Source organism: Crotalus tigris, unplaced genomic scaffold (assembly GCF_016545835.1).
Source record: "Crotalus tigris isolate CLP2741 ecotype Arizona unplaced genomic scaffold, ASM1654583v1 scf7180000022970.308977840:1548163, whole genome shotgun sequence".
Classification (NCBI taxonomy): domain Eukaryota; kingdom Metazoa; phylum Chordata; class Lepidosauria; order Squamata; family Viperidae; genus Crotalus; species Crotalus tigris.
In genome coordinates, this window is record NW_024099557.1 from 253,790 (window position 1) to 268,383 (window position 14,594).

A 14,594-nucleotide genomic window follows, 5' to 3' on the forward strand; every position below is an offset into this window, starting at 1 on the left:
CACTGTGTTGGCCTTTTTGGCAGCTGCAGCACACTGCTGGCTCATATTTAAGTGATTGTCTACTAGGACTCCGAGGTCCCTCTCACAGTTACTACTATTGAGCATGGTGCCACCTATGCTGTACTTGTGCATTTGGTTTTTCTTGCCTAAATGTAGAACCTTGCTTTTTTCACCATTGAATTTCATTTTGTTAGTTAGTGCCCAGTGTTCAAGTCTGTCCAGATCCTTCTGTATCTGAAGCCTGTCTTCTGGAGTGTTGGCTATTCCTGCCAGCTTGGTGTCATCTGCAAATTTGATGAGTTCCCCATCTTCTCAGAGTTGTTAAGTCAATCACTGCAGCTAGTTAGTAACCCGGTTGTTAATTGAATCTGGCTCACCCCCCCCCCTTGATTTTGCTTGTCAGAAGATCACAAAAGGGGATCCCATGATCTGGGGACACTGCAACTATCATAAATACGAGTCAGTTGCCAGGCATCTGAATTTTGATCACGTGACCATGGGGATGCTGCAATGGTTGTAAGTCTGAAAAACAGTCATAAATTGCTTTTTTTCCAGTGCCGTTGCAACTTTGAACGGTTCACTAAACGAACGGTTGTAAGTCAAGGCCTATCTGTCCCTTTTTCATCGTTCAGGATCTTCCCCCTCTTAAGAGATAAATGTCAGAGTTGATCATTAAGGATTAGGGATTATCAAGGCTTAGGGAATCACTCTCCTGAATTCACTGGTGTCCCAAACCAAATTGTGGAAGCGAAGCCCTCACAGACAGTCAGACCCCGAGAACCACTGCAAGTCAGGACCACCAGACACAAAAACCCAGACGGAAAGCCGATCGCTTTGCAAAGCTTCTTTGCCCTCCGCGGAGATGCTCCGAGCATCCAGATGTTGCTTTACATCCAGAGATGGGGAACTACGGCTCTTTTATGACTCGTGGACTTCAACTCCCAGAATTCCTGAGCCAGCATGGCTCAGCTTGGAAACCTCTCCCTGTCCCCTCAGCGTGGCTGGCTCAGGAATTCTGGGAGTTGAAGTCCAGGAGTCATTAAAAGAGCGATAGTTCCCCACCCGTTTTACCTCCTCAGTGACACCACCATTAAACCACACAAACATCCTCCCAAGCACACGTATATATACACATACAATATAACAGGAATGTCTTAAGTATATAGTTCGGTCCTGGCATTCTTCACACCAGCTCAAGAGAAGATCATGTGTAGCCATTAAAAAAAAAAAAACAGAAAGGAAGAAAAGAGAAACATTTTTGGTCAAATGGCTCCCCTTGGAAAGTCTGATGGGACCAGCTGCGGTGCTATAGACGCTAAGCTCTTTTTTTAATGTGCTTTACATCTGAAATTTGTCTGGGGGCGGGGAGAGAAGTGGATAGGGAGAGAGAGCTAGGAATAGGGAAGATGGGTGTCTCCAGCATGGAGGGAGACAGGCAGTTGGGAACAAGACAGACAAATGCAGGCTTGGAGATGGGATAGGATGGGAAAACCCTTAGGAGAGGCAGTGTGGATAAAAACGAATTAACCATTTATCTCATGTCCTCAGTTCTTTATGTTAGCGCAGTGTTTCTCAACCTTGACAATTTTAAAGCATGTGGACTTCAATTCCCAGAATTCCACAGCCAGCAATGCTGACTGTGGAATTCTGGGAGTTGAAGTCCACATGCCTTAAAATTGTCAAGGTTGAGAAACACTGTAGCATTTCTCAACCTCAGCAACCTGAAGATGTGTGGACTTCCACTCCCCAAATTCCCTAACCAGTATTTGTGGACTTCAATACTGAATCCCAGAATCCCCCAGTATGTATTTGTGGACTCCCACAATTCTCCACCTGAACTTCAACTTCAAGAATTCCCTAGCCAGCATTTATGGACTCCCAGAATACTCCATCTAGCCTTTGTGGACTTCAGCTCCCAGAATCCCCCAGCCGGGACACCCAGAGGACACCCAGAATTCTCCCGCCAGCATTTGTGGACTTCAATACTGGCTGGAGAGTTCTGGGAGTTGAAGTCCACACGTCTTAAAAGTTGCTAAGGTTGAGAAAGATTGCTTTATGTAATCCAGCTGAGCATTTAAGTGGGTACCGCTGCACAATTAAATTTAAGACACATCTTAAATCTCAACAGCTTTTTAAAAATAAAGGACTTGTTGCTTAAAAAAAAACGGACTGAGACATAATTATGGGAAAGGGAGGGTTTTCACAGCTCTTGGGCCTGCCTGTTAAACAGAACCTCCATGCCAGAGGCACTCTACCTCTGTGTTAGCTGGAAAGGAGGAAGGCCTCTTTGAGATCTGGCTGCTTGCACACCTCCCCAAAGTGAGCTTGATTGGATATTGGAGACAATCTCGATAGAAAAGGTGGGTGGGTGTATGGAATGAAGAAAAAAAAAAAGGGCAAAAAGCAAAGAAATTTGGGAAAGGAGGGTGGAGCCAGAAGGGAACGAGAGGAAGGTGCAGCGTGCACTTAAAATGCAGTGGAACATGGGGAAGGGAGTCGGCTGTTTGTCACTTGGGTCATCCATCGCTCGTGACCCCTCTGCAAAGTCTATATGCTGTGCGGCGTGGATAGATACATACGTACAGAGATCACATCGGTTGCATACTGTGGACTCCTGTGGCGAAGTGCAGAAGCGGCGGGGGCCCCACGGACCCCATCTTCTCGGATTCAGGAGCCGGCGTGTGCCAGCGCCCCCCCAAAACATCGGCCGGTCTGCGGGACAGTCCCCCCAGAGTTCAGTGCCTGTTCCTCAAGGCAGTGTTATAGGAGTCTTTTGAGTGTTGGTTTCTGAGCCCGCTGGAACTCGCGGTTAGCCCTCCATTTGGTCAGGAATATTTGGCTACGGAGAAAAACGGAGCCTTTTTAAAAAAAAACAAAACAAAACATTTTTTTTTTTTTTTGTGCTGCCGCAAAGGCACTTTCTTCCCATCTGGAAACTTTCAAAAATGACCACGCCGGGCATCCTTCTCCAGTTTTTTTTGTTTGTTTGTTTCATTTTGACGGAGAACAAGCCGTGCCGTTAACCGTGTCCCGGCTCCTGGTTACGATGCCAGGACTGGACAAAAGGTTGGGGAGACCTTTCTCCTCCGTTCTGAAGCTGCAGAAATTTCTCCTCTTTTTTTTTTTGTGTGTGTGTCTTTTTGTCTTTTTTTTTTTTTTTCCCAAGAGCAGACAAGCCTCCGAGGTTGTGCAAAGGCTGGGCCCTAAACCCTAGTCCCCGTTTTCTATCGGTCCTCAGCCTGGCAGCTGAAGATTTAAAAAAAAAAAAAAATTAAAAGTTTGGTCCCGGTGTTTTTTCTTTTTTCTTTTTTTTTTTCTCGTTTCCGAGGTTTAAAAAAAATAGAGCGCCTGTAATATATATTTATATATGCTATATATGTATAGATATACTCTTTCTATTCCTATGTACATTTCTTTTAAATTAATAGGCTGGCATTCAAAGACTGCTCCGGTTGGTCCAGCTGAAGGTTCCGCTTGGTCCAGACGACGGGGAGCGATGTGGAATGACCCTGTTTTTTCACGCCCCCCCCTTGGTTGACGTCGATTTCCCCCAGTAGATGCTGGCCGTGGTGACTGGTGTGTTTTCACCCTCCCTCCCTCTCTCCCTCCCTCCCCACCCGGCCCTCCCCACCCCACCCCTTGGCACAAAGAAGACGAAGAAGCAACTCTTGAGAAGTTCTCCTTGCGATAAAAACAGAGGAAGGGACTTGAGGCCGGAGTCCTGGCAAAGAAGAAGAGGAAAGACGGTTTAAGGCTTGGAACTTCGACGATGACACCGTCGTTAAATGCAACCTTTTCTTTAGCCATCAACAGACACATAGACATCAACAACATCTCCAGACTATGCAAAAGAGACCATCAGCCAGCCCCAAAGAGAAAAAGACTCCAGCTGTCAACGCTGCTAATATTGAATATTCTTGCTTTGACAAAATATGCAGAACTGTCGGGTATTTTTAGAGTTAATTCAGATGACAGAGAAAAGAGAGGGGAAATAACAAAAGCCCGGGAAAAGGAACAGGAAGTGAATCTCTGCCCTCTGGGCTAATTGGAAGATGTGACTTGTGACTGCAAGATAAGGGAAGGGTTTAGCAAGAAAAGTTAGATGCCAGCAAGAGGAATTCAGATTCTGGCATAAACCTCCATGATGTGTCGTCAATTTGTAACACTGGTAATAAAGGCTTTAGGATAAACATGCCTGGAAGTTCTTTGAAGTGTTTCATTAGTCGGAACCATGATACCAGCAACATCTCCTCCATCAGTAATCAGCACTCAGATTAGCATAGATCAGGGGTAGGCAACCTTGGCTCTTTTATGACTCAGTGGACTTCAGGAATTCTGGGAGTTGAAGCCCACCAGTCATGAAAGGGCCAAGGTTGCCTACCCCTGGCATAGATTAACTCCAAGGTCACAATCAACCAGTGGAACAGCTTGCCACCAGAAATCGTGGGCACTCCATCACTGGATATTTTTAAAAGGAGGCTGGACATCCACCTGTCTGAGACAGTATAGGTCAGTGGTGGCGAACCTATGGCACGGGTGCCAGAGGCGGCACTCAGAGCCCTCTCTGTGGGCACGCGCGCCGTCACCCCAGTCCTAGGCCTTCAGCTGGGTTTTATAAAACCTTTTCGCTTTAGGCCTCCGCCGCTGTGTGCAAAAAAAAAAAAAAGGTTCAATCAGTCAATTTCAACTTCTCGCGGGAACAAAAAAGATCTTGCAAAGTTGGAATTGATTGATTGAACTTTTTAGTCCCACCCAGTCTGCCGTTACCATCACAGCCACGCCCACCCAATGGGCCACACCCAGCCAATGGGCCACACCCACCCAGCACTCGACGATGCATAAGTGAGTTTTGGGTTGCAATTTGGGCATTCGGTCTCTAAAACATTCACCATCACTGGTATAGGTTCTCCTGCTTGAGCAGGGGGCTGGACTAGAAGACCTCCAAGGTCCCTTCCAGCTCTATTCTATTCTTATTCTTATTCAGACCAACCATCAAGTAGACAAGACCCCAATCAAGAAACAGCCAAAGAGCCATTAGTAAACAGCACAACCAAAGAATCTCTAAGACCACCCCCCTCCCAAACAGGCAGGCAAGACCCCAGAGTATAAACTGACAGAAAACAGCACTTCCTACTAGCATTGATGGTGTTACCTAGTTAGGGTAATGAAACGTCTGCAAGAAAACAAGCAAGCTCAGAGAGCACCGAGGACCCCTAACCTTTTATTTAGAATCGTAGACACATAGGGCTGGATCTTAGAGGTCTTCTATTCCAGGGGTCTGCAACCTTGACAACTTTAAGACTTGTGGACTTCAGCTCCCAGAATTCCTTAGCCAGCTATGCTGGCTGAGGAATTCTGGGAGCTGAAGTCCACAAGTCTTAAAGCTGTCAAGGTTGCAGACCCCTGTTCTAATCCAATCCCCTTAAGCAGGAGACCTTACTGCAGGGGTCTTCAAACTTGGCCCTTTTATGACTTGTGGACTTCAACTCCCAGAATTCCTCAGCCAGGCAGGCAGGAGTTGAAGTCCACAAGTCATAAAAGGGCCAAGTTTGAAGACCCCTGCCTTACTGCATCCTGAGTAAATGGCTGTCCAATCTCTTCTTGAAAATCTCCAGTGATGAAGCACCCACAACTTCTAGAGGCAGGCTGTTCCACTGGTTAATTGTTCTCACTGTTAGGAAGTTTCTCCTTAGTTCTAGGTTGCTTCTCTCCTTGATTCGTTTCTATCTGTTTGTTCTTGAACAATTAATCGGCGGAACGACTTGCCTCCAGAAGTTGTGGGTGCTCCAACACTGGAGGTTTTTAAGACAAGATTGGATAGCCATTTGCTGCCTGAGCAGGGGGTTGGACTAGAAGACCCCCCAAGGTCCCTTCCAACTGTTATTCTGTTAGGTGAGAGAAGGAGAAGGAAGGAAAGAAGAAGAAGAGAGGGAGGGAGGAAAGGAAGGAGGGGGGATAGATGGATGGAAGGAAGGAAGGAATAAATGACAAAAGGAGAAAAGAGGAAGGGAGGGAGGGAAGGAGGGAAGGAAGGAAGGAATGACAGAAATAGAAGGAAGAAAAGAGGGGAAGGAAGGAAGGAGGGAAGGAAGGAAGATGAGGGTTAAAAGAAGGAAAGAGTTTGATGGGAGGAAGGAAGGAAGGAAGGAAGGAAGGAAGGAAGGAAGGAAGGAAGGAAGGAAGGAAAATGGGTGGAGAATGGAACTGGAAACCATATATTGATATGAAATCTCCATAATCAAAAACAGTGAAAAGGAAACTGCAGCACTTAGCCAATTTCATCTTCAGAAAAAAGGTAATTAAAGAAAAACCAGGACGGGCATGTGTGAAATCACATTATGCACAAAGAAAATGAAGTCAAAAATAGGCTCCATTAATGCGGTTGAGTTTCTTGAGAAGACACACTTTGTCATCCAAGAACCGCGAACCAATTGACTCTCGTTTACTTATATCAAATTTGCCATTTTGTACAATGTTCCGGTTTGTTTTATTCTCGTTGTCCTAAAACCCGACTTGCCCTTGGACCCTGAGCAGAATCACGAAGAAACAAAACCTCATTTCATCCTCAATATATATTTTTTAAACCAGGAATAGTAGCTTGCAATGACTGGATAACCTTGGCTGAGTTAATCCAACACTGGAGGTGAAGAAATCTTGAGAACACCTCAAGTCTGAGAAGTAAAAAAAATATTCTCAAAGAAGGTAATAATGATTAGGGGAAGGTCATTTAAATATTCGAATGGCATAAATCAGTGTTTGTCAACCTGGATAATTTTAAGATATGTGGATTTCAACTCCCAGAATTCCCCAGTCAGCATAGCTGGCTGAGGAATTCTGGGAGTTGAAGTCCACATATCATAAAGTTGCCAATGTTGAGAAACATCAGTATAGATTATTATAATAACTAAACACACGAAGAAAATCTCATTGTTTTTCAACTGTGGCAACTTTTAAGATATATGGACTTTAACTTCCAGCATGGCTGTCTGGGGAATTCTGGGAACAGAAGTCCACATATTTTGAAAAAGCCAACGTTCAAAAACATTGATCTACAGCTAACTACTGAGTCTAACTGCTGGTTATGCATAGCTTAAGAAGCCAACTGTGATCAATGTAAAGGAAAAGATTATTAATAGATTCTGAGAGTCAAAATCCATGGATGTTGGCTGGGAAATTATGGGAGGTGAAGTCCGTGCAACCTGGTCTGGGGGACTCTGGAAGTGGGATTCTGGGAGTTGAAGTACATGCATGCTGACAGGAATTCTGGCAGTTGAAATCCATGCATGCTAGCTAGAGGATTCTAGGAACTGAAGTCCACACATGCTGACAGGAATTCTGGGAGTCAAAATCCATGGATGTTGGCTGGGAAATTCTGGGAGTTGGACCATGCAACCTGGCTGAGGGATTCTGGGAGCTGAAGTCCACAAATTCTGGCTGGGGAATTCTGGGAAATGAAGTCTATATATCTTAAAGTTGCCAAGGTTGAGCCACACTGCATTAGAAGCAGGAAAATAATTTTCGACAGATTTGTCAAGGTATTCAAGCTCCTTGTTTTACCTGCAAGACCGGGGGGGTCTTCAAACTTGGGCCTTTGATGACTTTGTGGACTTCAACTCCCACAATTCCTCAGCCCGCGTGCCTGGCTGAGGAATTCTGGGAGTTGAAGTCCACAAAGTCATCAAAGGGTCAAGTTTGAAGACCCCTGTGCAAGACCATCGGTTTCCTTGCCTCCCCCCCCCAATCACCTGTCAGTAGGGCTGGCCAGCATCCTTTGGCCGTTTCAACTGGACCTTTAGCCTTTTCATCCCAATCTGGAATCCGTTCATGGCCTGGATGGCAGTTTGGGCGCTGGACGGATTGTCGAAACTCACAAAGCCTTGAGAAAGGAGAGAAAGGATCCATTTTGTAATACCTCAGGTGCTTGTTTGGTGGGGGGTGCATGTGTCTCTGAGTGTCTGCAGGGACACCTAGTCCTCGAGTTACGACCGTAGTGGAGCCAGCCCATCACGGTTGAAACTGATGACAGTGGTAAAACAGGTCAGTCATATTTCAAACAAGTGACTGACCAATCTCTTCTTAAAAATCTCCAGTGATGGAGCACCCACAGCTTCTGGAGGCAGGCAGTTCCACTGGTTAATTGTCCTCACTGTTAAGAAGTTTCTCCTTAATTCCTGGTTGCTTCTCTCCTGGATTAGTTTCCATCTGTTGTTTCTCCTCCTGGTGCTTTGGAGAATAAATTGACCCACCCCCCTCCTCTTTGTGGCAGCCCCTCAGATATTGGAAGACTGCTATCACGTCCCCCCACCCAGTCCATAATTGAACCCCAAATTTCCACTGCTAAGCAAGGCAATTGTTTGAGTTTTGACCCATTTTACGACCTTTCTTGTGACAGTTGTTAAGTGAATCATTGCGGTCGTTGTTAGAAACATGGTTGTTAAGTGAATTGGCCTTCCCCCTTGACTGTACCTGTCAGAAGGTCGCAAAAGGGGATCATGTGACCCCGGGACGCTGCAACCGTCCTAAGTATGAGTCAGTTGCCAAGCGTCTGAATTTTGATCGCGTGATCATGGAGGATGCTTGTTAAGTGTGAAAAACGGTCGGAAGTCACTGCTTTCAATGGCACGGTAACTTTGAAGGGTCACTGAACGAATATTTGTAAGTCGAGGACTACCTGTATTCGTTAAGGCAGGGGTAGGCAACCTTGGCCCTTTTATGACTCGTGGACTTCAACTCCCAGAATTCCTGAGCCAGCATGGCTCAGCTTGGAAACCTCTCCCTTTCCCCTCAGCATGGCTGGCTCAGGAATTCTGGGAGTTGAAGTCCACGAGTCCTAAAAGAGCCAAGGTTGCCTACCCCTGATCTAGATCTGTCTGTCTGTCTGTCTGTCCGTCCGTCCGTCCGTCCATCCATCCATCCATCCATCCATCTATCTATCTATCTATCATCTAGATGAGGGATAGGCAATCTTGGCTCTTTTATGACTCGTGGACTTCAACTCCCAGAATTCCTGAGGCACCATAGCTCAGCATGGAAACCTCTCCATTTCTCCTCAGCATGGCTGGCTCAGGAATTCTGGGAATTGAAGTCCACGAGTCACAAAAGGGCCAAGTTTGAAGAAACCTGCGTTAAGGGAACAATACAGTTGTTAAGCAAACAAATGTTTTGCTGTGGGTGTGGCCTTGCCCCAAACAGGAAGTGAAAGACCGTTTTCAGCAAAACTGTGGTAAAACCCAGTCACGTGACCTTGGGACGCTGGAAAGGGACGTAAATGGGGGGGGGGGTGTTCCTGTTGAAGAGTGCCCCAAGTTCGGTCGCATGGCCACCAAGGGGGCCTGACCGTCAGAATTTCGAATTCAGGTTATAGAGAGGCCCTAGGGAGCTCCGCTGGAACTTCGAGCAGTCACTAAGTGACCCGTCGTAAATCGAGGACTACCTGTACCAGCTGTAAACGAATGATGAAAAAAAGATTTAGGGGTCCATCTCTTGCTTGCAAGCACCCAGAGGGATCTCGTTGGTCTACGATGGACTTTTGGAGCTAGGATTTCAAAACTGGAATATTCTGACCTCGAAATGTTTAGCACACCTGTCGCGCATCTCTCTTCTTAATGATATGTACAAATTGTGTTTTTCAAAGCTACACAACATTACCTGAAGGTTATTTTCCTCAGTTTCCTACCTCTCCCCCATGGAAGATCATTCCTTCCTTCCTTCCTTCCTTCCTTCCTTCCTTCCTTCCTTCCTTCCTTCCTTCCTTCCTTTCATCTCCTTTCTTCCTCATTCCCTCCCCTCTCCTCCTCTTCCTTCCTTCCTCCCTCCCTCTCCTCCTTTCTTCTTTCCTTCCTCCTCCCTCCCTCTCTCCCTCCCCTCCTCCTTCCTTCTTTCCTTCCTTCCTCCCTCCCTCTCATCCTCTCTCCCTCCCTTCCTCTTCTTTCCTTCCTTCCTCCCTGCCTTCCATCTCTTTTTCCTCTCTCCCTCCTTCTCCCTCCTCCCCTTCCTTCCTTCCATCTTTCCATCCATCCATCCATCCATCCTTCCTTCCTCCCTCCCTCCCCTCCTCCTCCTTCCTTCCTTCCACCCTCCCTCCTTCCTTACTTCCTCCCTGCCTCCCATCTTCCTTCCCTCCCTCCCTCCCTCCCTGCTCACTCACCGAAACATTTGCTCTGGTTCGTGGCCCGATCCATAAACACTTTGGAGGAAATGATATTCCCAAAGGGAAGAAACATTTGCATCAGTTCGTTGTCCCCAAACTCTTGGGGCAGATGGTAGATGAAGAGATTGCAGCCTTCTGGACCTGCAGTTGGAAAAGACAATGCGTAGTATTGGTTAAAACCGAGTGGGTTTTGTCTGAAGGGGAAAAGATGACATCAAAATGTAGTCTAAACCAGGGCTTTTCAACCAGTGGTACGGGTACCATCTGTGGTACATTGGCACCTGGCAGGTGGTATGCGACCATCCTGGAAAAGTGGTAGCGGGGGAGGAGAATGAGCTGAACAGGTGGCAGCACCGCACAAGCCTGAGTGAGAGACGGCTGGAGCTGCAGGGCTGTCAGGGCTCAGTGGAAGCGCCAGGATCAGTGCCGTTTTCCAGCTGATCAGTGCTTCTTCGGGGCTGTCAGGGCTCAGTGGAAGTGCCAGGATCAGCACCAGGCTCCAGCTAGAGCTCGGCACTGATCCTGGCGCTTCTGCTGAGCCCAGAAGAAGCGCCGATCAGTTGGAATATTGCACAATCTCCAGGGTCTTGTGATGTACATTCAGATGCTTGGCAAATGGAGGAGGAGGAGGAGGAGGAAAAGGATGGGATCCTTGGTGGTTTCTGAACTTGGTTGTTTTCTTACAGACTTTTCATGACCCAACTAGGTAGCATCATCAGTGCTAGAAGGGAATGTGGGGTTTCTGGGGAGAAGGAGGAAGAGGAGGGGGACAAATGCTGCCCTCTGAGTTTGGTTGTTTTCTTGCAGACATTTCATTATCCAACCATGTAACGTCATCTAGAACGGAGTGGGGAGTGTTCTCTGTTTATATTCTAGTGGCTGGCCCTGTCAATGTTGGTCAGAGTGTTCTTAGTGTTTCCTTGATTAGGTGGTTGTTTACCCTTGGATTGTGTGTCTGAGTTGGTTGAGGTATTCTTTACTGTTGTTGGTGCAGTGTAAATCTTGGTGTTAATCTATGCTTATCTGGGTCTTAATTGCTGGCGAGGAGATGTTTTGGTCTGTTTATTTTCTTGTTAGATTTTTGGTTGTCTCCTTTGAATGGCGTGTAGATATGGTTCATCTCTATGTGCCTGTTGACGGCTGATTCATCTGAGTCCCAGGTATCCAGGAATTCTCTAGCATTTTTGGACTTGATTTGGTTTGGTCTACGTTGCTCTACAGTTGTATTAACCTCTAGGCCACAGGTTCTTCTGTCAGCGGAAACCAGGTAGGATATATGTATATATTGAGTTGAACACCCGGTCCACCAAATATGGCACAAAGCAATCTGCTACTGCTTTTTCACTCCAATCCAGAAGCATTTTTTGCAGGCAGACGTCACTACTGTGACAACTGTAAATTCAAAATTTTGTAGCTGACAAAGAGTTTCCGCTGACAGGAGTCAGGAGAACCTGTGACCTAGAGGCTAATAAAATTGCCTAACGTGCAAGCAGCCCAGGTTTGAATCTCAGAAGGGTATGGCTGGCTGATGAGAGCTAATTAGCTCAAAATAGCTATCCCAGTCCCCCTTTAACTCTTTGTTAGCAATCCCCCCAAAATTAGCATATATATATGGGTCTTAATAATTATAAAAATACAAATCTCAGGCATATCTGTACAATGATAGAAAATCCTCAAACTCTGGGAAGGATATAAACCAGCTGTTTATTGTTAAAAAACTAAAACAATAAAAACAACTATTTACTGTACAATACTAAAAACAACCTAAGCTTTCGCTGGTCCACTGGGTGAGTGTCAGGGGAGTGGGGAGTTTTCTTATAAACCTTGCTAACTCAGTTTCTTGCCCATTAGTATTGTAAATCGTTGTTTTTATTGTTTTAGTTTTTTTAACAATAAACAGCTGGTTTATATCGTTCCCAGAGTTTGAGGATTTTCAAAAGGCTTATGGGAAATATATTCGAAATATCTTAGAAAGAGCACAGATTTAAAGGAATTACATCCAATGGGGCTCTTGACATATAACAGCTCAGCTTCGGATCACTTCCAGCACCCTTTGGAGTTGCAGCAAATCATGTAATAGGATTTGGTCACCTACCTTAAATTCTACTCAAGGAATCTGTCTGCTGACCCAACAGAACCAGCTCAAAATTGGTTTTGTTACCATCCAGAAGTTGCTGATACAACAGCTGTAATGTTGTATTTCAGAAATGACTTTCCTACTGGGTCGTTCTGGGGCCTACAATTGCATCACATCAGTTGGGAAGGCTGCATTTGCTTAGGCCAGGGCTCTCCCAAACATGGCAAGTTTAAGACTCGTGGACTTCAACTCCCAGAATTCATCAGCCAGCCATAGCTGAAGTCCACGAGTCTTAAAGCTGCCACGTTTGGAGAACCCTGTTGTAGAGCATCCTACATTCCTGCATATGGGCCAGCATTCCTCAGGCAGGTTTCCAAAGGATTGTGGAAATTGGGCTTTGGGAGCGTCCATTTGGGAGATGTTAAGTGCGTATAATCAAGGCCATGGTTTTCCCAGTTGCAATGTATGGCTGTGAAAGTTGGCCCATAAGAAAGTCTGAGCGCCAAAGAATGGAGTCCTTTGAACTATGGTGCTGGAGAAGACTCCTGTGAGTCCCCTGCACTGCAAGGCTATCCAACCGGCCAGTCCTGCTCCTCTTCCCCCATCACGTCCCTGCAGGAGAGAACCTACCTACCTTCTCGCTGTTGCTGCTGAATTATTGGAAGCGGCTGAGGGATGGCCTGTGCGACAGGGGTGATGGCAGTGGCAGGATAGACAGCTGCAAGGGGTGGAAGGAAAGAGACAGAGGTCACCAGTGAATAAATTCCCATTTCAGCAGAATAGAATAGAATAGAACAGAACAGAACAGAACAGAACAGAATAGAATAGAATAATAGGATAGGATAGCATAGGATAGCATAGCATAGCATAGCATAGAATAGAATAGAACAGAACAGAATAGAATAATAGGATAGGATAGCATAGGATAGCATAGCATAGCATAGAATAGAATAGATCTCTCTCTCTCTCTCTCTCTCTCTCTCTCTCTCCCTCCCTCTCTCTCTCTCTCCTTACCACCAGACTTAGAACACTTTTTCATTTTAGATTTTTTTTCATCCCCTCTTCATTATTTGTACAGTATAAATAGCAAAAGGCAGTGAAAAGACCTAATATTCATTCCTCCTCCCATTTTCCTCACAACCATCCTGTGAGGTCGGCTGAGCTGAGAAAGGGGGACTGGCCCAAGGCAGGACTAGAACTCACCATCTCCTAGTGATGGACCCAAAGTCATCCAGCTGGCTCTCATGCCTAAGGCAGGACTAGAACTCACCATCTCCTAGTGATGGACCCAAAGTCACCCAGCTGGCTTTCATGCCTAAGGCAGGACTAGAACTCACTGTCTCCTGGTTTCTATCCTGGTGCCTTCACTGCCTCTCAGTCCCTCTTCCCAAACTGTCCTTTAACCCTCTTCCCAAAGCCTCCCATTATAGCCAGGGGAAAACCATCCGAACAGGATTACTTCAGCCATGTTACCTGCATATTGTTGGACTCCCGTGAAAGTCGGATGCAAGGTCTCAGCCACGGAGGAGTTTTGGGCTAAAAAAGAGAGAGAGAGAGATTTGGTTTCTTCTTTTTTTTTTAACGATTAGAAAAATTAACAAAAACAGTTGTACGAGGAAAACGAAGGCAGGAAAATCCGAACCAATCGGTTTGAAATTCTAACACTTGTTATGTTGTTGTTGTTTTTTTAAAAAATGTTTGATTAAACTTTGCAGGTTCAAAATAATACTGAGAAAACCAAGATGGAAAAGAGAAGGCCGGACACACACACCACCCCCACGATATCCACCACTGCTCAAGGAAAGTTGCTACACATAGTCCTCAAGTTACATCCACTATTGAGCCCAAAACATCCATTGTTAAGCGAGACAGTCATTAAGTGAGTTGTTGCCCCATTTTGCGACCTTTTTTTGCCCCATTGTTAAGCAAATCATTGCAATTGCTAAGCGAGTAACACGGCTGATTAAGTGGATCTGACTTCCCTCTTGACTCTGTTTGACAGAAGGTCGCAAGAGAGGATCGTGTGATCCCGGGAGACTGCGACCGTCGTAAATATGAACCAGTTGCCAAGCTTCCGAATTTTGACCACGTGGCCTTGGGGATGGCTGCAACGGTTGTAGGTGTGAAAAATGGTCGTAAGCCACTTTTTTTCAATGTCACTGTAACTTTGAATCGTCGCTAAACAAATGGTTGTAAGTCGAGGACTAGGTGTACTGGCATATGCTGTGAGGGCACAGATGTGGGGAAGATGGGCATTAACTCTCTCCTTTTCCCAGAATCCCCCTGTGGTGTCAGTCCAGGGCTTCATGTCAGTTCTAAAACTGTGCTGCACTCGGCCTTCGATCCTATGCTCCGAATCGGTCCTCC

General features: G+C 46.0%; 1 protein-coding gene across 2 annotated transcripts in view; it reads right to left on the reverse strand.

The window, feature by feature from the left end:
* Positions 1–3,630: 3,630 nt before the first annotated feature.
* CELF5 (CUGBP Elav-like family member 5) overlaps positions 3,631–14,594 on the reverse strand; it is a 94,645-nt gene continuing 83,681 nt past the window's right edge. For both annotated transcript variants that reach the window (XM_039319317.1, XM_039319316.1), the window contains exons 9-13: positions 13,701–13,763; positions 12,862–12,945; positions 10,148–10,291; positions 7,746–7,876; positions 3,631–3,721 (exon numbers count right to left, since the gene is read on the reverse strand). In XM_039319317.1, coding sequence (XP_039175251.1) covers positions 7,749–7,876; positions 10,148–10,291; positions 12,862–12,945; positions 13,701–13,763 — 419 coding nt within the window. In that variant the 3' untranslated portion in view covers positions 3,631–3,721; positions 7,746–7,748. The remainder of the gene's footprint in view (positions 3,722–7,745; positions 7,877–10,147; positions 10,292–12,861; positions 12,946–13,700; positions 13,764–14,594) is intronic.